This window comes from Moschus berezovskii, chromosome 24, assembly GCF_049115385.1.
Source record: "Moschus berezovskii isolate FMDL1 chromosome 24, NW_MosBer_1.0, whole genome shotgun sequence".
NCBI lineage: Eukaryota > Metazoa > Chordata > Mammalia > Artiodactyla > Moschidae > Moschus > Moschus berezovskii.
Window position 1 is genome coordinate 4,276,420 of NC_142483.1, and position 23,453 is coordinate 4,299,872.

The 23,453-nt window shown below is 50.8% G+C and overlaps 2 protein-coding genes across 7 annotated transcripts in view; one reads left to right on the forward strand and one right to left on the reverse strand.

The window, feature by feature from the left end:
- RAF1 (Raf-1 proto-oncogene, serine/threonine kinase) overlaps nucleotides 1–9,425 on the forward strand; it is a 73,375-nt gene extending 63,950 nt beyond the window's left edge. For all 6 annotated transcript variants that reach the window (XM_088831614.1, XM_055413545.2, XM_055413548.2 and 3 more), the window contains 7 exons: nucleotides 4,359–4,443; nucleotides 5,088–5,264; nucleotides 6,329–6,375; nucleotides 7,448–7,566; nucleotides 7,900–8,031; nucleotides 8,142–8,276; nucleotides 8,451–9,425. In XM_088831614.1, coding sequence (XP_088687740.1) covers nucleotides 4,359–4,443; nucleotides 5,088–5,264; nucleotides 6,329–6,375; nucleotides 7,448–7,566; nucleotides 7,900–8,031; nucleotides 8,142–8,276; nucleotides 8,451–8,594 — 839 coding nt within the window. In that variant the 3' untranslated portion in view covers nucleotides 8,595–9,425. The remainder of the gene's footprint in view (nucleotides 1–4,358; nucleotides 4,444–5,087; nucleotides 5,265–6,328; nucleotides 6,376–7,447; nucleotides 7,567–7,899; nucleotides 8,032–8,141; nucleotides 8,277–8,450) is intronic.
- Nucleotides 9,426–9,562: 137 nt separating this feature from the next.
- The window catches only part of MKRN2 (makorin ring finger protein 2), a 39,639-nt gene continuing 25,748 nt past the window's right edge, over nucleotides 9,563–23,453 (reverse strand). Inside the window, exons 6-8 of the mRNA XM_055413549.2 lie at nucleotides 22,188–22,298; nucleotides 10,843–10,987; nucleotides 9,563–10,694 (exon numbers count right to left, since the gene is read on the reverse strand). Coding sequence (XP_055269524.1) covers nucleotides 10,557–10,694; nucleotides 10,843–10,987; nucleotides 22,188–22,298 — 394 coding nt within the window. The 3' untranslated portion in view covers nucleotides 9,563–10,556. The remainder of the gene's footprint in view (nucleotides 10,695–10,842; nucleotides 10,988–22,187; nucleotides 22,299–23,453) is intronic.

Sequence of the window (23,453 nt, forward strand, 5' to 3'; positions counted from 1 at the left end):
GTAAATTACACGAAGGGGGATTCCTTTCCTTTTGAAAATTGCATGTAATATACTACTCTGGCCTGCCTCCCAGGTCACCGAGAAACTATGCTATTGCTGAATATTTTGTAAATAAATGTCATGTCTTGGTGATCCCTTAGAAAAGAAAAACACAATTTTGTGAGATAGAGTGCTTACATCTGAGACAGCAAGCCTGTAAGTAATTACAGGAAGTGGAGCAGAAAATCCTTCTTTTAATGCTTCCATTCGGAGCATTTTATCATTTTTATACATCTTAAAGCCTCTGCCAAAAGCCAGTACGTGCAGTTTAAGTGTTGCCCAAGTTTCCACTTCCTCGGATTGAGCACTTTCATTGGGGCTCATAATGTTTAGAGCATTAGACTTGCCGCGTGCTGCCTTTGAGACTGTGGGTTTCCTCTCCGCTGTGAGCTTGTCGTTCACTGTGAGCAGATATGTTGCTCCAGTGTTACTTCCATGAAGACAACCGTGAGAATGTGGGTAACATCTAATGCTTCTAAGATTCTCATTTTTCTGAGTTAAGAGTCCTAAAGCCAGAGGAGTGAGGAGCCATGGACTTTTAGGTCAGCCTATCAGAAAGCAAGCTGTGGTTTGCAAATGAAGACGAAGGAGGAGAGGGTCAAGGAAACCATGATTGCTGGAGTGAATGTTTTATGCTGTGCTTGCTTCCTCCCCCCCCCAGTGCTTTTCTGATTCCTATATATAATGTTTTATTCAATTCCTTAAAAATTATAGCTGTTTTGGTGATTTTTAAGTGCTTTTTATTTTGCCCAGCTCTAGAACAAAAATAAAACAGAAAAGGTCTTAAAGCAGCCAGGGTGGAGGCCTCAGATCCGTCAAAAATAAAAAATAAAAACAGAAAAGGTCTTAAAGCAGCCAAGGTGGAGGCCTCAGATCCATTAACAGAACCCACTGACTTCACGTACAGAAGAGACCCTTTGGGCCTGAGAGCCGAGTCTCCTTTTGAGTGTGAATTTGGGGTCTCTTAATTGCCAAAATGAATTAAAAGCGATGAAGACGACAGCTGAAGCTGTCGGCCTGTTAGCAGCAGGGTCCGTGTCTCAGAGTGAGAAGCAGCAGCAGATCCCCAGACTGAGGACACTTGGGGGCCGTGTGTGAGGTCTGCAGATGGTGGAGCCTTCCGTGGGGACCCCCAGCCCCGCCTTAGGCTGAGGCTCATCTTGACTGAGTCAGTACGAAGAGGAGGAATGGGATTCAGCCTGTTTCTGTTCTAGAAAGCAGGGCTGTGTATAGTAAGTTTTAGACAATCCTAGATGGTTAAAACAGGGAAGTTAATTGAAGTATAAAAAAGTAAAACTAAAAAGGAAAAAAAGGCCCCACTTCAGATTCATCAGTGATGGCAGCTCTTCTTCTTCAATGGTGGACGACTCATACCAGGTCAGTGTCTTATTAAAACCGTGATAACCAGTAGCAGTGTATCCTAGAGCTTGTACTGCATTTGCCTCTGACATTACTGTGGAGGGAAAGTGAGAAGTTCTGGTTTGATGACTAGCACGTGCGTCACGTGGTCATTCAGCAGTGGCACCCAGCCTGCTGTACGGAGTGCTGAGAGGGGCACGTGGTCCTGACATGCTTGCCCTGCGGACCATCTCAGTGCCCGGTGTTCCCTTGGAAGCTGTGCCCACTTGCAGCTCCAGAGCTTCAGACAGACAGCTTTTCAGTTCATGACTTGGCTTGCTGACCGGTGCCTCTTAGAATCCACTCATTTCTTCAGCCAGTGTTTCCTGAGCATTTTTTTCATACTGAGCATTTCTCTAAGGGCTGGGACTGAAGCCCTGAGCAAAATGGATACAAATCCTTTCTCTTACGGAGTTAATATCCTAGTGGGGATAAGCCCGGTAGATGGTGTGGGCTGAGTGCTCAGGATGAAGGAGGAAGGCAGGTAAGGAGTGGCAGGCCTGGTTTCCGGTGTTGAGTCGATTGGTTGGTGGGGAGTCTGTGGGGGCGTGGCAGGAGGGAGGCAGCTGAGGTGGAGTGGGCCACTCCCTGGCCTGTACCGGGGCCCCAGGAGCTCTGAGGGGCTGCCAGGGAGGTCAGGCTGTGGCCTGTGAGGGCCCAGAGAGACCCTGGTCTCACTGGGCGCAGCGGACGTCCCGGACTCTGCCCGGCCTTGGCCTGAAGACCAGTGACGGGAGCTTCTGAATGACCTGAGAACTCAGCCTCGCTCTGGGCGGTTCCGAGCAGCAGAGGGCCGTTCTGTATGGGAGTTGAAATCGGCTTTCCTGTCTTGCTTGTCCACTGTCCCCAGCAAACGATGACCCCTGTGGTGGTCTCCTTGGGGGTTCTGTGACCCAGACTGTAGTCTTAACGCCCAGTCCGCTGGCAGAGCCGTTAACCCGAGCTGGCGGGCCTCTGTCCGTCTCCCCGTCAGTGACATGCACGACCCGGGGAGTAGGGTTTGGACTTAGAAAGAGTGATGGTGGAACAAAGAACAGATGGCTGTTTAACAGGAGTCCGTCGTGTTCCCAGCTTCAGAAAGTAGAGGCTAGAGGGGGCAGTGCTCAGCTGAGCGCAGGTCAGGGGCGTCGCTGGGGGCTGGCTGTGGCTGCCGCTGCCCTCTCTGCAGTTGCCGTGCTAATCAGTCCACAGCGGGACTGCATGTGCCCAGAGGAGAGCTGAGAGGGGCAGGGCGTGCCCAACTTGGCTTGGCACAGGGAAGCGGTTCCCCTGAGGGGCAGCCAGCCTCACCCAGGCTTCTGCCCGCATCCTCCCCAGCCTGTCCCTTTGCACCCCAGCTGACCCTGGCCTTGCCTCTCAGCTGACTGCCGCATTGAGCCGGTTCACCTTCACGAGGTTCTGGCCTCGGTCCCTTCTCTAGCCCTCCCGTCACCTCTGCCTGCACAGAGCCTGGGCCTGTGCCGCAGACTCCCCCCAGCTCCCTCCTGGCCTGCAGGTGTCGCAGCACATGCTAGCGTTTCCCTGGCGTCTCTCCCCTGCCCCTCACCTCACTGTGTTCCTGGGGTTCCTCGTCCAGAACTGCCTCTTCCCTTGGCTGACGTCCCATCTCCCTCCAAAGACCTCCACCCTCTCTGCCGACATACTTACTCTCCTCCTGTGGCACCACCCTCGCCCGCATTCTGTCTTGGCTCAGATGCTCCAGAATGGCAGTTTCCCAGAAGACTTGTCCCTCTGTCTGTCATCTGGAGCTTGGGGCTGGGGCCGCATGGTTTACCAGCTTCATCTGCTCAAGTAGAAGGCAGCTCTGAACACAGAGTGCGTCTCTGCCCTCCACAGGCAGCCTGGGCCCTCTGCAAATTCATGTGGCAGGAAATTGGTTAAGAACCAGCACGGAAGCTGCTGTTAGGTAATTTAATTTTCAGATGATGCAGAGATCGCAGGGCAGCGATCCGTCATGAGAACCATCTCTCTACCATTTGGTGCCCCCAGAAATGAAACGAGTGCCCCAGCAGAGGTGCCGGGTGCTGCTGAGGTCACGGGCTCAGGACGTGGCAGAACTCGGTCACCTCCGAGGTGCTGAGCTGGACTCCTCCTCTCTCTGATCACTTGTCCTGAAAGCTGACATCCCCTTAGGGCTTCAGGCAGTTTGTCATCATTACTGTTATAAGGACGACGTGGCTTCTAAATCAGTTGTAACTATCGAGTAGAATTGCTCTGTGGATGTTTCTGAAGTTACGTGAAGAGTGACTGACAGTATTTTAGTTAGAAGTGCAGCTGTTGGACGGGTTCTAACCCTGGCTCTGGCTTTTTTGGGCAGTACTACCTTGGCCAGCTGACCAAACTTCTGTGCGTTGCTTGTATGGTGAGGACAACGGTGTTAACGTCAGAGACCAGCTGTGAGGGTTGAAGGAGGCGACAGCCTGTGAAAGCAGACATGTCGGGGTGTAGTGAGCAGCCAGGAATCGTCAGTAGGATTGGTTTCCAATGGGATTGAAGGCAGAGGAGCTTCATTACAATACAGATCTTTGAATCTGTGCAAGGGAGCATCTGGGCTGTCACTGGCCCGCTTCTGGGCACCAACCTTTGGCCCTGGAGACTCAGCATGTGCCGGGCGGTTCACACCCCGCTGCTGTTGTCCTCACGGGTCCAGGCTGTGACCGCCCCCTCACCACCAGGGACGCTATGCTTGACAGGAACAGCTGAAACCAAGCCTGTTGAAGGCCTGTGGGGCAGAATTTTAAGGATAGTAGTATAACCCATTTTTTTTTAGCCACTTGAATAATTCAGGAATTGGCATAGTATTTGTTCTCTGTAGGTCTATGATTTTTGAATAAGGGATTCACCATCTCTTCCTTAGACATGTGTACATGAAAAATGAAATTAAGATCATTCAGCTGCACTGACTGTAAACTTATCTGCAGGTGACGTTGCAGTAAAGATTCTGAAGGTCGTTGACCCCACCCCAGAGCAGTTCCAGGCCTTCAGGAACGAGGTGGCTGTCCTCCGGTGAGTGGAGAGCGGGCCTCTGCAGCCCTGTGGAATGGTGGGCGGGGCGGGCGGGACCTGCCTCTGGGGGCGTGCTCCTATGGAGCTCCCTTTCAAGTGGAAAGGAGTGGAATCTTCTTCCAGCTCCTGTGCTTGTTAGGCCTTGAGAAGAGCCGCTCTGATGGCACCGCCCTTCCACCACCTCAGCCTCTGGGCTCACCACAACAGCTCAGGTTCTGTTGCTGGGTTTTGGTTTGACGTAGGGAGAAATAGGTTCTATTTTCATATTTATTTCCAAGAACTCTTTATAGCCAAATGGCCTTAATTTGGACTTCAAAACTGTCAGCTTTTCAATCTTTGTGGAGTCCTTATTTAGACTTGTAGGAGTAGGCTGAGTGGATGGGCTCTGCAGATGCGGGGTCCCTGTGACCCCTGTGGGGAGCTTGGTGGGTCTGTGCTGCTGGGAGGGGACGTCCTCTCTGCCACCCAGGCCGGCATTGAGGGCGACCGCTCTGCCAGCCCAGAGCAGCGGCTCTGTAGGAGCAGTCTGCCGGGCTTGCTTTGCGGGCCCTGGGATTGTCAGCACTGTGGCATCAGGAGCGCACAGGGGCAGGATGCATCTCCGTCTGCAGAAGCGCAGAGCCTTTTGTTCCTTGCCTCTCCAGCAAAACCCGGCACGTGAACATCCTGCTCTTCATGGGGTATATGACAAAGGACAACCTGGCGATAGTGACCCAGTGGTGCGAGGGCAGCAGCCTCTACAAGCACCTGCATGTCCAGGAGACCAAGTTCCAGATGTTCCAGCTGATTGACATTGCCCGGCAGACGGCGCAGGGGATGGAGTGAGTGAACGGCTTGGCGAGGGGGAGGTCTGGGGTCCGTGCGCCTTGGCCCTAAATCAGAGCCAAGGCTGTTAAGTGGATTCTGTGATATTTTTGTGCAGCTGGAAGTGAACCTGTGGGGTGGACTGAAAGAATGAGAAAGTCCAGTTTCTTGCCTGAGCTGTCTACCTGCTTGGGACTTAGATTCAGGTTCCAGCTGCTGCCCTCAGAGTTCAGCCACATAACCCAGAGCATAGAGCGGGCTGGCGGCTTCTGGGGGGCACCACGCCTCAGGTGTATCTGTCCAGTGTGGTTTATCCACCTGAGGGTTTATCAGATGGCACTTTTCCGATCATTTGTTTTCCTTTGAAGTTTCCAGAACTGAAGTTGTGCTTGCAAGTGGTTTATAAAGTCTCACGTTGTGCTTGTAAAATTCATACAGAATTTGCATGGTGTGTGTTTTCAGAAACGACTAGTGACTCATTTTTTAGAGATGAAATTCACCCCTACAGTTCAGGGTTTTTTGTTTGTTTAGTGTATTCAGAGTTGTGCAGCCATTACCACTATCTAATTTTAGAACATTTTCAAGATTAATTAGATGGAAGTCTTTTGTGTCTGGCTTCTTTCCCTTGGCATGTTTTTGAGGCATTCATCTATGTTCAGCGTGTTAGTACTGCAGTCCTTTCTGTGGCTGAAGAACAGTCTGTTGTGCAGATGGGGTTTTACTTATCAGCTGATGGACATCTGGGTTGTCAGAATTACCTTTTGAATAAAACTGATGCTAAGAGATGACCCTCCCTGTTTGTGCTGTGGCCTCACTTTCAAGTTTAAGTCCTAATGGGGACCACGCTGAACCAGGGCAGGACCAATACCTGAACATACTGGGGTGGCCAAAAAGTTCAGTTAGGCTTTTCTGTAAGATGCAATCAAATAAATAACCGAACTAACATTTTGGCCAACCCCATAACTCCTCACCTAGGAGTCAGGCCTTCCAAGTGGTTTGCTTCTTTGATGTAATTTGAAGGAAGCTGCTTTTTACCAATGTCTCTCAAACTGGTTTTAATAGATTTATTTTCCCTTCACAGCTATTTGCATGCAAAGAACATCATTCACAGAGACATGAAATCCAATAGTATCCTTTGGTGGTGGTTTCATCAGACTGCTCAGTTCTAAATTTAGAAGACTTTTAAAGTTTACTTCAGCAAAAGTGACTTTGGAAAAAGTTCCACCAAAGTTGGGATCCTTGGTTTGGTTATGCTTGAAACAGGCCTAATTTAGAATGTTATTTATTACTAAATTTAACTTGGGGGAACGGGCCTTTTGTTTCATGTTTATTTCTGGTTTCTGGATTATATCTGGTCTGAAAGTAGATGCAAGCCGAAAGTGATAAGATTTTTAAAATTATTACTTGAAATTGTCTTTCTTGAATGTACAGAAATGGCCTTAGAGACGACCATTGGAATCAACCCTTTTCCAGAGTGTAGTGTGCTTTTGCAGAAGGGGAGTGAATAAAGGCAGATCTCGTGCTGTAGGCATGAAGTAGATAGTCAGTGTGCCTCCCTCCCCCAGCCTCTCAGAGGAGCGGGCTTTACAGCCCAGCTTTGCTTCCTGGCCCGTGGGAGGCATAGCAGTTGTGATGGGTTGGAATTCGGGATGTGACCTACTTGGGGCATGTGTCTGAGGCAGGAAATACCTGTTAGTGGTGGGTTTGGGGGCCAACACATCACACCACAAAAGCAGACAGCAGATTCTAAGGAGGTGCGGATTACTGGGCATCAACAGATCGCACATGTCGGCCTTAAACCGCCTGACTGCTTTACCTGGGACGAAGGCAAGTTTGGTTCTGATTTTGATGTCACCACGGTAGCTGTTCTCGTGGGAAATGTCTGAAGGCAGACAGCACTCAGGACTGAGGTGTTCCCCTTGGTCATGGGAGGGCGGGGCGCAGGCCGAAGTGGTGTCAGCAGGCCGCAGGCCGCGCTCACAGTCCTGGGGTGTGAGGCCCTGCGGCTGTGGGGAGCCCCGGCTGCCCGTGAGCATAGCTGGAGGGGCAGGGCTGGCCGAGTCCCTCACTCTGGTCCCCTTGGCTGCCCCCCAGAAGCTCCGCAGGGAAGGCCGAGAGGTGGTGCCAGGGGGAACTTGGGGCAGCTTTTCAGGAGGAACGGGCCCGTCCTTCTAAACTAGCGTCCTTAACGAGCATTGAGATATATTTCTCCATGAAGGCCTGACGGTGAAAATCGGCGATTTTGGATTGGCCACGGTGAAGTCGCGCTGGAGTGGTTCTCAGCAGGTCGAGCAGCCCACCGGCTCCATCCTGTGGATGGTGAGGCAGCTTGGCGCCCCCAGCGGGTGGGGGCCCAGGGGGCCGGGTGCAAAAACTCCCGGCTGAGCCCAGAGCACCTCCGTGCTGGCAGCTCCTGGGCACATGGGCTTCCTAGAGGGAGCTGGTGACACAGCGCAGCGTGGAGTTGGGTGGCAGGGGTGCTGGGTTCACGTCGGGCCCTGAGCTCATGGATCTTGAGCGTGGGAGCCCTTGGGGTTGAGCAGCTGCGGGGCTTTGTGAGGACAGGACAGGCACACCCAGCCCCAGGACAGACAGCCAGGCTCCCGGACGGCTGGGGCGCCCAGACAGTGACAGGTGCACTTGGTTCTGTAGGCCCCAGAGGTGATCCGGATGCAGGATAACAACCCGTTCAGCTTCCAGTCCGACGTCTACTCCTATGGCATCGTGCTGTACGAGCTCATGACGGGGGAGCTCCCTTACTCCCACATCAACAACCGCGACCAGGTGCGTCCCCGGCGCCCACCTGCTGGCTCTGGGAAGCCCGGGCCGCTGTCTGAGCGGCAGGGTTAGAGGTGCTCTGCTCACTGCCTGCCCTCCCCCACTTGCTTCCCCAGATCATCTTCATGGTGGGCCGTGGGTACGCCTCCCCTGACCTCAGCAAGCTCTACAAGAACTGCCCCAAAGCCATGAAGAGGCTGGTTGCCGACTGCCTGAAGAAAGTGAAGGAAGAGAGGCCTCTCTTTCCCCAGGTGAGGCTGGCTCCAGGCACTCGAGTGGGTTAGTGACGCGGAGGCAGCTGGACATGCGTCCTGCACACGCCTTGCGTGGGCTGGGAGGGCCTGTCTCGGCTCGGCCCGCCCCAAGGGGAGCTGCTGCAGGGATATCCGGCACGCCCCCTGAGACCCCCCTGGTGCCTCTTTCAGATCCTGTCTTCCATCGAGCTGCTCCAGCACTCTCTGCCCAAGATCAACCGGAGTGCCTCGGAGCCCTCCCTGCACCGGGCGGCCCACACCGAGGACATCAATGCCTGCACGCTGACCACGTCCCCTCGGCTGCCCGTCTTCTAGCGGCCCCGTGCCTGCGCCCGGGATGCCGGCGGGAAGGGTGGTCAGCAGGCACCACCGTCTGTTCCCTTTCTGTGGGAATGGAGCTGGTCTTCCAAGAAGCTGCTGCTAAGGACCTTCTATGCCACTCAACAGGGCCTTAATTTCACCTTGCCTTTTCTGCCCTTTCTACCCTGGGAGGAGGAAGCCATTCACCGTCCTGTTCCCCCAGCGGCCCCCAAGCTCATGAGCCAACCTCTTCCAGATGCACCCGTGGCTGCTGATGGCCACACACTGGGCCCAGCTGTCAGCTGCAGGAGTGACTTTGGAGCAACGGCCACGCTCAGAGGGGAATGAAGGTGGTAGGCAAACCAGCCGTGATGTGGGACATGTGGATTCTTTGTCAGCTCCTAGGAAGGACGCTATCACAGAAGGACTTCTCTGCAGATACCTGGTGTGGCGCCAGACAGGTAGTTTTGCACATAACGCACCAAACGGCCCAGGGCTGTCGGGACCGCGGCGGCCTGGACGAGCCTGCTTTGGTACTAGGGACTTGACTTGGGGACACGTCCTTTTCCTGACGGGCCCCAGTGCTGGGCTTGGTTCCACCACAGGCGCTGGCCCTCCCTGCCCTGGGGAGCAGTCCTCAGCGTGCCGAGTCGTCTTCCAGGAGCGGCCCCCGTGGGGCGGGGCCTGGCCAGCCTTGTCTCTGCATCACATCATGTGTGCAAGGAAGCCAGGAACACAGGTTTTCTTGATAATTTGGGTTTAATTTTGTTTTTATTGCGCCTGACAAGATACAGTTATTCAATTATGTTATTTTAATAAAATAAATTAAATGTAGGTTTAATGGCTGTTTCCTCCTCTTAAAGTAATCCTGAGCTCACAGATCGAATTCCGTTCATTCAGCCTTCCGGAGCAGAACTCCAGAAGCAGGAAATGGGCCAGAGGAGTGTCTGCCGGAGTGAACGGAATCCAGCCTCTGTTCACTCTCCACTAAAGAGTTAACTGTAGGAATTATGCAAAAAAGCAGTCTAACTCAGATAAAGAGTAGACTTTCTTTTATCCATGCTTTAATACAGCTTATAACATATTTGGTATTCATGTCTATAAAAATAGATAATTCAGGCTTGGAGTGAGTTCTGGGATTGACAGTATTTTAAGCTCTTAAAATCACAACTGATGGGAGACTTGTATTCGGTTTTCCTCAGGACCACTGCTGGGTCAGAACTAGAAACTGTTCTTAGGTGCTGTTAATTTGTATAAAACTTCAAATCAAAGCCAGTTTACAGAGGGGAGAGTGCACAGGAGCCCTTGGTACAGAGACCTTCGGGTCACAAGCCAGCAGGTAAGAGCCTGGGGCGTGTGGGCATGGTTGGTATCTGCCTGGTGACTAAAACAAACCCTAAACGGGGGGCTGAATCTGCTCTGCCCCCTGCTGCTTCAGGAGCCCCCTCTCAGGGGAACAACCAGCTGCAACGCTCCCGCCCTGCCTGGGGCACTGGAGCGCCCTAAGCCAAGCTGTGAGCCAGGGAAGTAAGGGGTGCGGCGCCCACGGTGTTCTTCTAAAAGCAAGGTGCAGATCCCATGTTGAGCACACGCTGGCTGAGCACACTAGGGACGCTCGCCACACAGGAGCCCTCTGAAGGGGGAGGCTCCTTTGGGCATCAGAGAACCTGCTGCTGCGGGGGCAGCTGCACGCTGGCTGTCCGTGGAGCCCACAGACAGGGCCGGGCCAGTCCCCTGAGGAGCTGGAGGGGCGACTACAACAGCAACTAAAGAAGCAGAACCCCATCTACGTGTTAGGTTATTTTATATCCTTCACTCTTCCCACGGCTGGGCTGTAATAACAGAGTGGCTGAGACCCAGAGGAGTACAGCCCCACTGACTCCAGCACTCGCCACCCTGGGCTGCCGTGGATGGAGCTCAGCGCACCTGGCGGCGGGAAGCTTTCCGCAGAACCCCCGAGGAGGGTGCGGCCGCTCTTCAGGTCTCGGACGGCTCCACCCCGGACAGGTGCATGAAGAGGTCCCCGAGCTCCGTCATATCCACGTCGTCAGTGCTGGGCGTGTGCTGGCTCTCTCGGTTTTCGATGAAATCCCAGAGCCGCACGGAGTTAAGGAACTGCAAGACAGCCAGCAGACATGCCTGGTTATTGCTAACCGCAACGCGAAAGGGGAGTCGCTGAGATTCTGTTGGCCTCCCTGTGGCCAATGCCCTGGAAGAGGCCAGGAGTGGCCCTGGCAATGCCCACAGGTGGGAAAGTCCTCACCCGCACAGTGCCTTCGGAGCTGAGCTGTTTCCGTGGTTTCTCAGGCTCTGCCAGCCGCCCGTCGGGGTACGCGTGACGGTAAAGGCATTTGCTTCCAAACGGACAGGTCCCTTTGCCTTGCTCAAAGTACTTACAAGCTTTTTTCCTGAAAAGCATAAGAGGATAATGTCAAAACCTGGGTGCAGATGAACCACTCCTCCGCCATCCCTGCCGGAGCGGGGTCAGCCTCCCGTCAGAGGTGCTGACGGTGAGGTTCAGAGACACTGGAAGCCGATCTCCACGCTGGACGGTGGTGCAGCACAGTGCACAGCCTCCCGTGGAGCCTCACGCACACGGGGAGCCCTGGCGGCCTCCGGGGCAGCTGCCTGGGCTCCAAGATTCTGAAGCCGGGTGACTTGTCTCAGCCCAGAGTCTCAGCACTGGCTCCACCCGGGCAGGCTCCCTGTCCTCCCAGCCAGGTCAAGGTGAACGTAGGAGCCTGGACTTTGGCAGCTGCCTTTCGGGTCTCATTCCCTTGGTCCCACCCTCCAGAGCAGGGCTTCTTCACTCTGGGCCACAGACCCCTGCTCAGAACAGTGTGTGCCTACAAAATGGAGTCAGAAAGTTAAAACTTTCCCTATCTTCAGTTTCCAGCTACAGATCTGTTAAAAATCCCTGCTCCTGAAACTCAAAACCAGACAGACAATCCACATTCCTTGCTGAAATGAAATCTGTGGGATGCCCAAGAAGCTGGAAGGTGTCTGGAGGAGAAGGTGGAGAGATGAAGCCCGACCCTGGCAGATAGGACACAGAGGGTGAGGCTGGCCGGAGTCCCGCTCCCCACAGCCGTCCTACAGGTCTGACCCACACACAGGGGCCGTGGCCCCGTTCCCAAGCTTCTGAGCAGGTCTTCAAACGACCGCCCAAGCGGGAGGTTCTTACCAGGGTCTCTGGGACACTGGCTTTTTAAAACATGTCAGGTTCTAGACATTGTCCTCTAGTCCCCACCCCAAAATGATTTTTCCCCAGCCTTATCTGGCCACCAAGGACTGCTCTCTACAAAGCACTCCCCAGGCGACCCTCCTCTCGGTTCGCACACTGCCAAAGCATTTGGGGCGCCCCTCTGGGCGGCTCCTGGTGTGCTGTGTGAGGAGGGCAGAACCTGGGGGCCGGTAGCGACAGGACCATGACCAGTGTGTCCCTGTCGTCCTCTTCCTGAAGACCGCGGTCAGGCTGAGGCCCTTCAGGACTTGGGTCTGTGTTGCTAGAAATGCCACATCTTCCCACGTTTCTTTTAACCTGAGGGGCTGCTCCCCAAACAAAACCTGCACCCCCGTCATTCCACCTGCCCCCACAAGCCCACACAGAGGCTGCTCACGTGTTCGGGCTTGAGGTCCCCGCCCCGTTCTGCTCTTCTGACACTGCCAGGTGCCATGAGGACCATGTCACCAGAAAACCGTCTAACTGTCCTTTCGTAACTTCCCATGCAATTTCTTACCAGCTCTCCCACACTGGCATCCAGCTTGAAGGGGCTGGGCCCACAGCTCAGTAAAATCTGTGCAACACACAGAAACACTCATCCACAGAAAGCGAGGCCATGGAGCCCAACAGCTGTACTGGGATGTTTTCCATCGGCTGCAGCAGAGCTTTCTGCAGGCCCGACCCCTCTGCCTTGCTGCTCCTGCCCTCTGGTGGACACACAGGGACACTACAGGAGGTAAAACAACAAGATCTCAAGCCTTTAATAACTTAAAGGAGCTAGTTTTGCTCTTAGTACCATTTCTGCAGATAAACTAGTGCCTTCAGGTCTTTTAATCATATCTGTATTTCTAGTTTATGAAGAAGGAACAAAAGCAGGATTTTTCAAGGGATTATAGATAGCTGGAAGAATGGAATGGTAAGAGGTTGAGTTACCTTTTTAAGAAATAATAGTGCTCAACCTGGAGCAGGCCCCAGTCAAACACTTTGGCAAAGGAGCTAAAGCTCCAGTGGGAAAGTCATGTCTTTGTGGCTTGAAGAATGTAAAGACAAAGTTGGTGGAAATCCACTATTGGAGCTGAGGAAAGATTTGTCATTGGCTCTTTGTCATTCCCCACTATACTGGGTGCTAACAATACAAAATGACATAACATAAGAATCAGTAAAAGGTGACCCATTCTTAACGAGAAAACACCAGAGGCTAACTTCAAGATGACAAGGATTTCAAAGCAGCTTCTTCTTAAAGATGTTCAAGAAGATGAACAGAGGAAAAGATTGGGGGGGGTGGTGGAGAAAAAGAACCTGAGTGGGCAATATAAAAAAGTTTATCACCTGCAGAAAAAAAGATGTGATGAAACAATGGCCAAAATTTATTCTATCAGTTCCTAACAGTAATACTTACATGTAAGAATAAAACCCTCTAGGGTTTTTGGTCTGTATCACAATATTTAGCCCTTAATTGGAAGAGAGTCTGAGATTATTTTCTGTTTTATAGATTTCCCTAAGCTGAATTATACGGTCTCTGAGGATAAGATCTAACAGATAATGGTGTGAGTTCTTGCTGACTTAATAAGAGCATGCTGATCTCCTGCAGTAATTCTCCTGAGGTCAGACACTGGAAGCTGTTTAGTGTGTGCTGAATAACACTCTAAAACTGATGCTAATGCAAACAAAACATATGCTTTATGTGCTAAAAGCCAGGTAAAAAATTCTGGACTACCTATTAAGAGTTACTTGCACCATGGCCTTCCATTGGTTTGAATATGATTAGCTGTATATCATTTGACTATGGTAAGTTTGTAAATTATCCATATGTCTGGCTTCTATTACGAGTCTGCCTACCTCTTGACACTGCCAGTGTTCCTCTGAACTTCAGGAGGCTTACTTGGTTAAGTAAGTAATATCCCGCATATAAACGCCCTTAGAGCACTGTCCGCTGTGTCATCAAGTGTCCAGCAGACAGTTCTGTCTTCTCTCCTTTAAAATGGAAGTTAGCCACTTTGGGATAATACAGGTTTACATTATCCATACATTTCCTTCATATGTTCTAGACATGTGAACACAATGGCCCCATTATTTCTGTTGGAGAAAGTTAAATACTCATTCTTCATATTCTTTTGCTTTATATTAGCAATTAAATATTTTTAATGTGCGATAACCAGTTATTACTTTACTGTTTTGTCTTACACTTTACATTAAAGACCTATTAGGTAGACTGGGCAACTCTGCTTAATTAGTTGATTAAAATAATGCTAGTAAGATCCTAAAGTATGTGTTGGTTGGTTGGTTTAGTTGCTAAGTTGTGTCTGACTCTTGCAACCCCATGGACTGTAGCCTGCCAGGCTCCTCTGTCCAGGGATCCTCCAGGTGATCTTCCCAACCCAAGGATCGAATCCAGATCCTCCTGCATTGCAGGCAGATTGTATACCAACTGAGCTACAAGGGAAGACCAATATTTAACATATTGAGAGAGAAAACTGGAAAAGACAGGGAAAAGTTTTGAGAAGAAAACACTGTATAAAATACAATGACATTTCAAAGAAGCAAGTTTCATAGACTGCTGATGTAAAGATAGTTCAGTGATTAGCATAAAACTGGTAGCTTGAATGTAACCAACTGATGTATTTCAATAAAGATGTCTCGAGAAACCTCAAGGACATTAACTTTCCCACACAGGACTCCCATTAGGTCCTGGAGAAAAATATCCTAGGGACCGACAGCAAAACAACACAGTCCTGAGTCACCTTTTACTAATTCAACATCCTCGGTCATTCAGGATAGGATCACAGTCCATAGACCCAGGAGGGCCATGCCTACAACTCAAGCAAGCTGAGTGAACCCAAAGCTCAGAGCACCCTGAGGGCTGTAAGGAGTTCTGAAAAGTCCTCCGATTGGCAAGGGTCCTGGTGGTGGATTGCCTTCCTCTTTCCAGAGTGACCCCTCCCTGCCACAACAGATTCCCGTGCACTAGAAGTATACACAGGTTCCCAGAAAGACCTGTGCACACACCATGGTTTTGTGAAGGGTGAGGGGAAGCAGGAACGAGACGTGCGCCCTGGCTCTTTCCTCTGGCCCAGCTCCCACCCGCCACCGGGGAACACGCCTTTCTCCAGGGCTCTGGCCGCCTTGGCACCCGAGGAGAAAATGCAGGAGTGCTGCCGCTTTGTGGACGTTTCCTGTCACAACACCTTGATATCCAATGGCTCACGGGCCCTTCTAAGTCACAAGGCCAGAGGGGCCGAGAGTGACACCTGCCACACAGCAATGTCTGGGATAGGTCATCAAGAACAGTTCAAAACAGAACTGCCTCTCAAGAAGCAAATTCAAGACATTCATTTCACAAATAACAGTTTCTCCCCCTTTTTCAAGCACATGAAAGGATGCCACCTCACTGATTATTAGACAGGGCTAAATAAATATCACAATGAGGTATCTATCACCTCATCACTGGCAGTGGCCATCCTCAAATCTCTACAAACAGTACCGGGCACAGAGCAAACGGACTCCTCCTGGGCTGTTTCTAGGAATGTATGTTTGTAAAAGGCCCCATCAATAAGGGGCCAGAGTTTTCTAAAAGAGCTAAATGTACACACACCAGGTGATCCGGCAATGACAAACCTGGGCCTACAGGCGAAGGCACGCCACGATTCCAAACGAGCCAGGCCCCCCACTTTCAGTGCTCCATCACTAGCAACAGACAAGGCACAAAACACCCATCAACAAATGAGAGGGTTCGGAAGGTGGGATACTTGTACAGAATGTACTATTTATTACTCAGCCAAAGAGAAAGAATGAAATGATGCCTTTTCCAACAACCTGGATAGCCTTGGACTTGGGATACAGAGTGAAAGACCTTAGACGTAGAAGTTCCGAAAAATACATATGCTATTAGTTACAGGTGCAATCTACAACAAGACAACCGAACCCATGTCAAAAACAAAGGCCAACTGCCAGGTCCACAACACAGCCTGACAGCTGCCAGAGAAAACAAGGTGCTGGCATGGTTAAATGGGAGGATCTGATTAACATGAACATACATATATGTAGGGCAGATGGTCTAGAAAGACCTAGTGTTCAGCACAGACAAGTCCGGACCCCACTCTGTGATAAATTAAGGCACAAACACAGTGTAACAAAAATAATATATGGATGTGCATATACACAAACATATATATATGCGTATATGTAAGTGAATCAAGTGGCTGGACACCCAGGAGAAACAGAGCACAGAAAAGGAACCCTATTGCAAAGGAAAACACAAACCAAAGGTAAAAGGGCCAAACCGAAGGCCAGCGGCATTCCCCTGAGGGAATCAATTTTGGCCCCGGGCTGAGTCCCATCCCTGAAGCCTGAGCAGTCTTGGGTCCCGACGCTGGACATTCAGGGAGCTGCAGGAGCTGGTCAGGATGAGACCGCACACAGCACCGCTGGGCCCTCCTGGGCCCCGCACGGTCTGGCCCTGTAAGGCGGGGACCACATTCTGCAGAGCCAGGAGGGCCCACCGACAGCTCAAGCAAGTCGGGTGGACCCAAGGTCGGCGCACCCTCCGGTCGGCAAGGGCTCCAAAAAGGCACCGCGTCTGCCAGCGTCCTGGTGCCGGACTTCCCGCTGTCCAGGAGAAGCCCCTCCCTGCCGGGACAGCACCCTCAGCCCAGCTGTCTTCCAGCGGTTGAGATCTGCCTACTGGGGCGTGAGGCTGAGGGGAGGCGGGAAGGAGACGCAAGTCCCTGGCTGTGTCCTCTGGCACTCCGCACTCTCCCCTAGCACCCGGACTTTCTCTAGCTTCTCACTGCCCTAGCAACCAGAACAGAAAACGCAGGAATGCTGCCGTCCTGTGATGTCTGTACCAATAACTTACAATATGGTGCGTTTGGGCCCTCCGCTTTACACAGATTTGGAGACTACAACACCACCTGTCTTCGAGCGCAGCTCCTACACTTTACCTTTGGTCTTTATGACTGCACGCATTGCGGCCCGCCTGTTTTCTCTGTGCATGGAATTTTGTACGCAAGAAGATCTGAGTGGGTTTCCATTTCCTCCTCCAATATATATTCCAGATCCCTGAACTGAACTGGTGTTTGCTGCACTGGCGGCGGGTTTTTTGCCACTCAGCACTTTGTGCATGCATGCTCAGTTGCCTCAGCATGTCAGAAACTCCTGCCTGCCAGGCTCCTCTGTCCGTGGGATTCTTCAGGCAAGAATACTGGAGTGGGTTGCCAGGCCCTCCTCCAGGGGATCTTCCCCACCCAGGGACTGAACCTGCATCTCTTGTATCTCCTATATTGGCAGGTGTTATTTTTACTAATAGTTCCACCTGGGAACCCCCTTGACCCACCAGGCAAACCCCAAAAGACACATTCCAGGAGACAAGGAAACCCTGCCACTTGTGACAGCTTGGACTGTCCTGGAGGACATCACGCTAAGTGAAGTAAGACCGGGAAGACCAACACTGCAGGACGTCACATACGTGTGGGGATCTCAGGGCAAAAGTTACACAAACAGAAACGGAGTAGAAACATGGTTGCCAGGAACACAGTGCCAAAAAGGGAAAGCTGGTGAAAGGTTACAGACCTTCACCTATAAGATGAACACTAATGAAAACACAGCGACACTGAGAACACCGTAGGGTACAATGGAAACTGCTACTCAGACAGCAGACTCTACACACGGACAGCTCCAGACGGCCGACACCGAGATCAGACTGGCTGTATTCTCTGCAGCCAAAGATGGAGAAGCTCTATACAGTCAGCAAAAACAAGACCGGGAGCTGACTGCGGCTCAGATCATGAACTCCTTATTGCCAAACTCAGACTTAAGTTGAAGAAAGTAGGGAAAACCACTTGACCATTCAGGTATGACCCTTGCAATTATACAGTGGAAGTGAGAAATAGATTCAAGGGATTAGACCTGATAGACAAGAGTGCCTGAAGAACTATGGACGGAGGTTTGTGACACTGTATAGGAGACAGTGATCAAGGTCATCCCCAAGAAAAAGAAATGCCAAAAGGCAAAACGGTTGTCTGAGGAGGCCTTACAAAGAGCTGAGGAAAGAAGAGAAGCTAAAGGCAAAGGAGAAAAGGAAAGCTATACCCATCTGAATGCAGAGTTCCAAAGAACAGCAAGGAGAGGTAAGAAAGCCTTCCTCAGGGATCAGTGCAAAGAAATAGAGGAAAACAACAGAATGGGAAAGACTAGAGATCTCTTCAAGAAAACTGGAGATACCAAGGGAACATTTCACGCAAAGGACAGATGGGATGGACCTAAACAGCAGAAGATATTAAAAAGAAGGGGTAAGAATACACAGAAGAACTATACAAAAAAGGTCTTAATGACCTGGATGACCACGATGGTGGGGTAACTCACCTAGGGCCAGACATCCTGGAATGTGAAGCCAAGTGGGCCTTAGGAAGCATCACTATGAACAAAGCTAGTGGAGGTGATGGAATTCCAGTCGAGCTATTTCAAACTCTAAAAGATGATGCTATGAAAGTGCTACACTCAATATGCCAGCACATTTGGAAAACAGCAGTGGCCACAGGACTGGAAAAGGTCAATTTTCATTCCAGTCCCAAAGAAAGGCAACACCAAAGAATGTCAAAACTACCGCACAATTGCACTCATCTCATACTCTAGTGGCTTCCCTGGTGGCTCAGACGGTAAAGTGTCTGCCTGCAGTGTGGGAGACCTGGCTTTGATCCCTGCCTTGGGAAGATCCCCTGGAGAAGGAAATGGCAACCCACTCCAGTACTCTTGCCTGGAAAACTCCATGGACTGAGGAGTCTGGTGGGCTACAGTCCATGGGGTCGCAAAGAGTCGGACATGACTGAGCGACTTCACTTCACACACTAGTAAGTTAATGCTCAAAATTCTCCAAGCCAGGCTTCAGCAATATGTGAACCGTGAACTTCCAGATGTTCAAGCTGGTTTTAGAAAAGGGAGAGGAACCAGAGATCAAATTGCCAGCATCTGTTGCATCGTAGAAAAAAACAAAAGAATTCCAGAAAACCATCTACTTCTGCTTCATTCAGTACCCTAAAGTTTTTTTACTGTGGCGATCACTACAAACTGTGGAAAATTCTTAAAGAGATGGCAATACCAGACCACCTGACCTGACTCTTGAGAAATCTGTATGCAGGTCAAAAAGGAACAGCTAGAACTGGACATTGAACAACAGACTGGTTCCAAATTGGGAAAGGAGAACGTCAAGGCTGTATATTGTCACCCTGCTTATTTAACTTACATGCAGATTACATCGTGAAAAATGAAAGGCTGGATGAATCACAAGCTGGAACCCAGGTTGTCGGCAGAAGTATCAATAATTTGATATTATGCAGATGATATCACCCTAATGGCAGACAGTGAAGAGGAACTAAAGAGTCTCTTGATAAGGGTAAAAAGAGGAGAGTGGAAAAACTGGCTTAAAACTCAACATCAAAAAACTAAGATCATGGCTTCCAGTCCCATTCCCTCAGGGCAAACAGATGGGGAAAAAATGGAAATGGTGACAGACTTTATTTTCCTCTCTCCAAATATCACTCCAGATTGTGACTGTAATCAAGAAATTAAAAGACACTTGCTCCTTGACAGAAAAACTATAACAAACCTAGATAGCCTATTAAAAAGTAGAGACATTACTTTGCCAACAAAGGTCTGTATACTCAAAGCTGTGATTTTTCCGGTAGGCACGGATGGATGTGGGAGTTGGACCATAAAGAAGGCTGAGCGCCAAAGAGCTGATGCTTTCTAATTGTGCTGGAGAAGACTCTTGAGGGTCCCTGGGACAGCAAAGAGGTCCTACTAGTCAATTCTAAAGATCATTGTTTCCATATTCATTGGAAGGACTGATGCTGAAGCTGAACCTCCAATGATTTGGCCACCTGATGTGAAGAACTGACCCACTGGAAAAGACCCTGATGCTAGGAAAGACTGAAGGCAGGAGAAGGGGACAACAGAGGATGAGATGGTTGGATGGTATCAGTGACTCAGTGGACGTGAACCTGAGCAAGCTTCAGACAGTGATAGTCAGGGAAGCCTGCCTGGCATGCTGTAGTACACGGTGTCGCAAAGAGCTGGAGACAACTTAGTGACTGAACAACAAACTAGTTGTCACTTATACCTCAGTCAAGCCGAGTTTTAAAAATTGTATCACCACCTTGTGTAGCCTTATGTATGTAAGTATAATGCATATGTATTACGTCTGCATTTCATGTATGGTAGAAGTATTAACTGCCTGAAAAATTAGGAATACATTGTAATCCCAAGGAAAAAAAACAAGAAAAAAGAGAAACTAAAAGTTGTCAGTTAAAATGGAATTCTAAAAAAATATTCACAATAGCTCTCAGCTGCAAACAGCAGCAGTGTCCTTCAACAGAGGAGATCGGCGCTTAAACAGGCAGGCCTGCTCTGGTGGCTTTGGTATGTGTGCATTTCAGCTGTCACGGGTCACGGTCTGAACGTGTGTCATTTCCCTGTAATCCTCACGTCCAGCGGGACAGGATCAGCAGCAGGTGATGAAATCATGAGGCGGGCCTTCAGGAAGGGGAACAACACTCCTGCAGGGGGACCCCGTGAGCTCCTTCACCCTCCCAGCACGTGAAGACGCGGTGAGGGGGTGCGGGCCCTCACCGGAACCTGACCGTGCCAGCACGCTGATCTCGGACTTCCCGGCCTCCAGAACTGCAACAGTAAACACGCCTGTTGTTTTTAAGTCCCCCGGTCTGTGCTATTTTGTTATAGCATCCGAAACAGGCTGAGGAACCACGAACAGTCAGACGCGTCGTGGGCGATCCTAGTCCCTGGTTCCGGGGACCGGGGCCTCCTCTGGAGAAGTCACGTCTGCTCACGCAGCGAGAGATCCCATGAGGAGCTCATCCTGGGTTAATGGGAGGGTCTCACAGGAGCCAGAAGGGAGAGATGCAGGGGAGAAGGCGGAGGTGGAGGTGCACGAGTGCTGCCCCCGAAGCCCGGAGAGGGGCCTGGAGCCTCCGGGGAGCCATGCCTGCTCACACCTGGTTTTGGGCTTCCAGCCTGCAAACCGTAGGAGCGCCAACGTCTCTTGTTTCTAGCCACCCAGTCTCGGTAATGTCCCAGTGTTCCAGCAGCCACGGGAGACAAACCTCCAAGGTTCTGTTAACCGTCACTGGTGCCCCCAACACGGCTCCAATTCCATCCTCATGACACAGACCGCATGGAGCATAGCCAGCTCTTCAGTTCAGTCCAGGCCACCACCAAACCACATGCGAGCGTGGTCAGCACTGACCGTCTGGACTCCCTTCTCAAGTCTGTCAGTGACCAGTCCCTCAGCGGTGTCGTGCGCCTCCTCGCTTCCCAGTGCTAAATCCTCAAGAGAGTTTATGAAAACTGCTGACTGAAAGAAGAAACTGGCCAACAAAGACAGACGTGCAGCCGAAACCCAGAGCGGTTACACCGGCAGTGAGAGCGAAATCCGACTTCTCAACCCTCCACCATACTCAGGGCACCAGCAAATTCACCGATTCTCCCAAACAGATGGTGAGGCCAGGTCTGCCCCAGAAGCCGCCCCCGCCCGCCGCGCCTCGCCTGGCTGGTTCTAACAGGCCAGCTGGTCTTCCCTCCCTTTGGTCTCCTCTTTCAACATGTTCGCGGTGGTTCAGTCACAGTGATCCCTTCAAAATACACATCAGGTCACATCACTCCTCTGGCCAAACTCCCAGGACGGCTGCCCGCCTCAGCCAGAATGAAAGCGGCGTCTACCCAGTGCCCCCAGCCCCACACCATGTGGCCCGCCCTCCCTCCTCAGCCAGCGCCGCCCTGCTGTTCCCGACACGGCAGACATGCTCGGCTGCAGTCTTCCTCCGCAGTGGCCAGCCCCTCCCCTGGATGGCCTTCTCAAGCACATGGACATGCTCACTGCCTCACCCCCTCGAGGTCTCTGCTTACTATGCTGAGGTTCTCCAGGCTCCAACACGGACACCGCAGCCGCCTCATTTCCTGTCCCTATTCCCAGGCTTATTTCTCTCCTTAGTCCCACCGTCTAATAAATACTTTCCTGTTTATCTCATTTGTTTACTTCATTCACTGGAACCTGTCATTTGTTTAAAGCCGTATCCCCAGCAACTAGAAAAAGTCTGTCATGCAGATCTTCATTGCCATTTGCTGAATGAATGATCAGCCATGACAGGTCTACCTCAGCATTACAAGCAGGATTTCAGGGGCATACCACTCAGCTTAAGAACCAAAAGGCAAGCCCACTTCACCTCGGCCGCACTCATCTCCACGTCCCCAGAGCCCGGCCCACCGCCTGAGAGAGAGCAGACACTGAGCAGCCTCAGGCCCCTATGGGGGAGGCCGCGCACGACGGGACGAGAGCCAGGCCGGCACCGGACCACGCTTGAACTCATGGCACTTACCCCATTCCCTGTTTGAAAGCTTCAATCAGCTCGTTCTTTTTGTTCTGATCTTCTACCCAGTACACACTTGGAATTACAAACTCTGATATCACGCGGCATTCTGGACAAGACCTGCAACAAGAAGTGGGTTAGGAAGGGAGAGACTCAGTCACAAACCCTGTGCCCACTCCACCACTAAACCTCGTGCTCTAGTGTGTGACCAGCCCGATGCCTCTCACCCCTGAATTCTAAAAGGTACAAACACAATCCTCTAAGCCTAATTTACAGTTAAAACATGCTCTCTTCAACACTAAGAAGACAACCTAATTTTAAAATGGGGAAAGGATTTGAGGAGGCATTTCTCCACAATGGCCAACAAGCACAGAAAACAATGTTCAATACCGTAAGTTATCAGGGAAATGCAAATTAAAACCATACTAAGATGGGCTCGATAAAGGACAGAAATGGTATGGACCTAACAGAAGCAGAAGATATTAAGAAGAGGTGGCAAGAATACACAGAAGAACTGTACAAAAAAGATCTTCACGACCAAGATAGTCACGATAAAGTGATCACTGACCTAGAGCCAGATATCTTGGAACGTGAAGTCAAGTGGGCCTTAGAAAGCATCACTACAAACAAAGCTAATGGAGGTGATGGAATTCCAGTTGAGCTATTTCAAATCTTGAAAGATGATGCTGTGAAAGTGCTGCACTCAATATGCCAGCAAATTTGGAAAACTCAGCAGTGGCCACAGGACTGGAAAAGGTCAGTCTTCGTTCCAGTCCCAAAGAAAGGCAATGCCAAAGAATGCTCAAACTACCGCACAATTGCACTCATCTCACACACTAGTAAAGTCATGCTCAAAATTCTCCAAGCCAGGCTTCAGCAATATGTGAACCGTGAACTCCCAGATGTTCAAGCAAGTTTTAGAAAAGGCAGAGGCACCAGAGATCAAATTGCCAACATCCGCTGGATTATGGAGAAAGCAAGAGAGTTCCAGAAAACCATCTATTTCTGCTTCACTGACTATGCCAAAGCCTTTGACTGTGTGGATCACAATAAACTGTGGAACATTCTGAAAGAGATGGGAATACCTGACCACCTGACCTGCCTCTTGAGAAACCTGTATGCAGGTCAGGAAGCAAGAGTCAGAACTGTACATGGAACAACAGACTGGTTCCAAATAGGAAAAGGTGTACGTCAAGATTGTATATTGTCACCTTGCTTATTTAGCTTATATGCAGAGTACATCATGAGGAACGCTGGGCTGGAAGAAGCACAAGC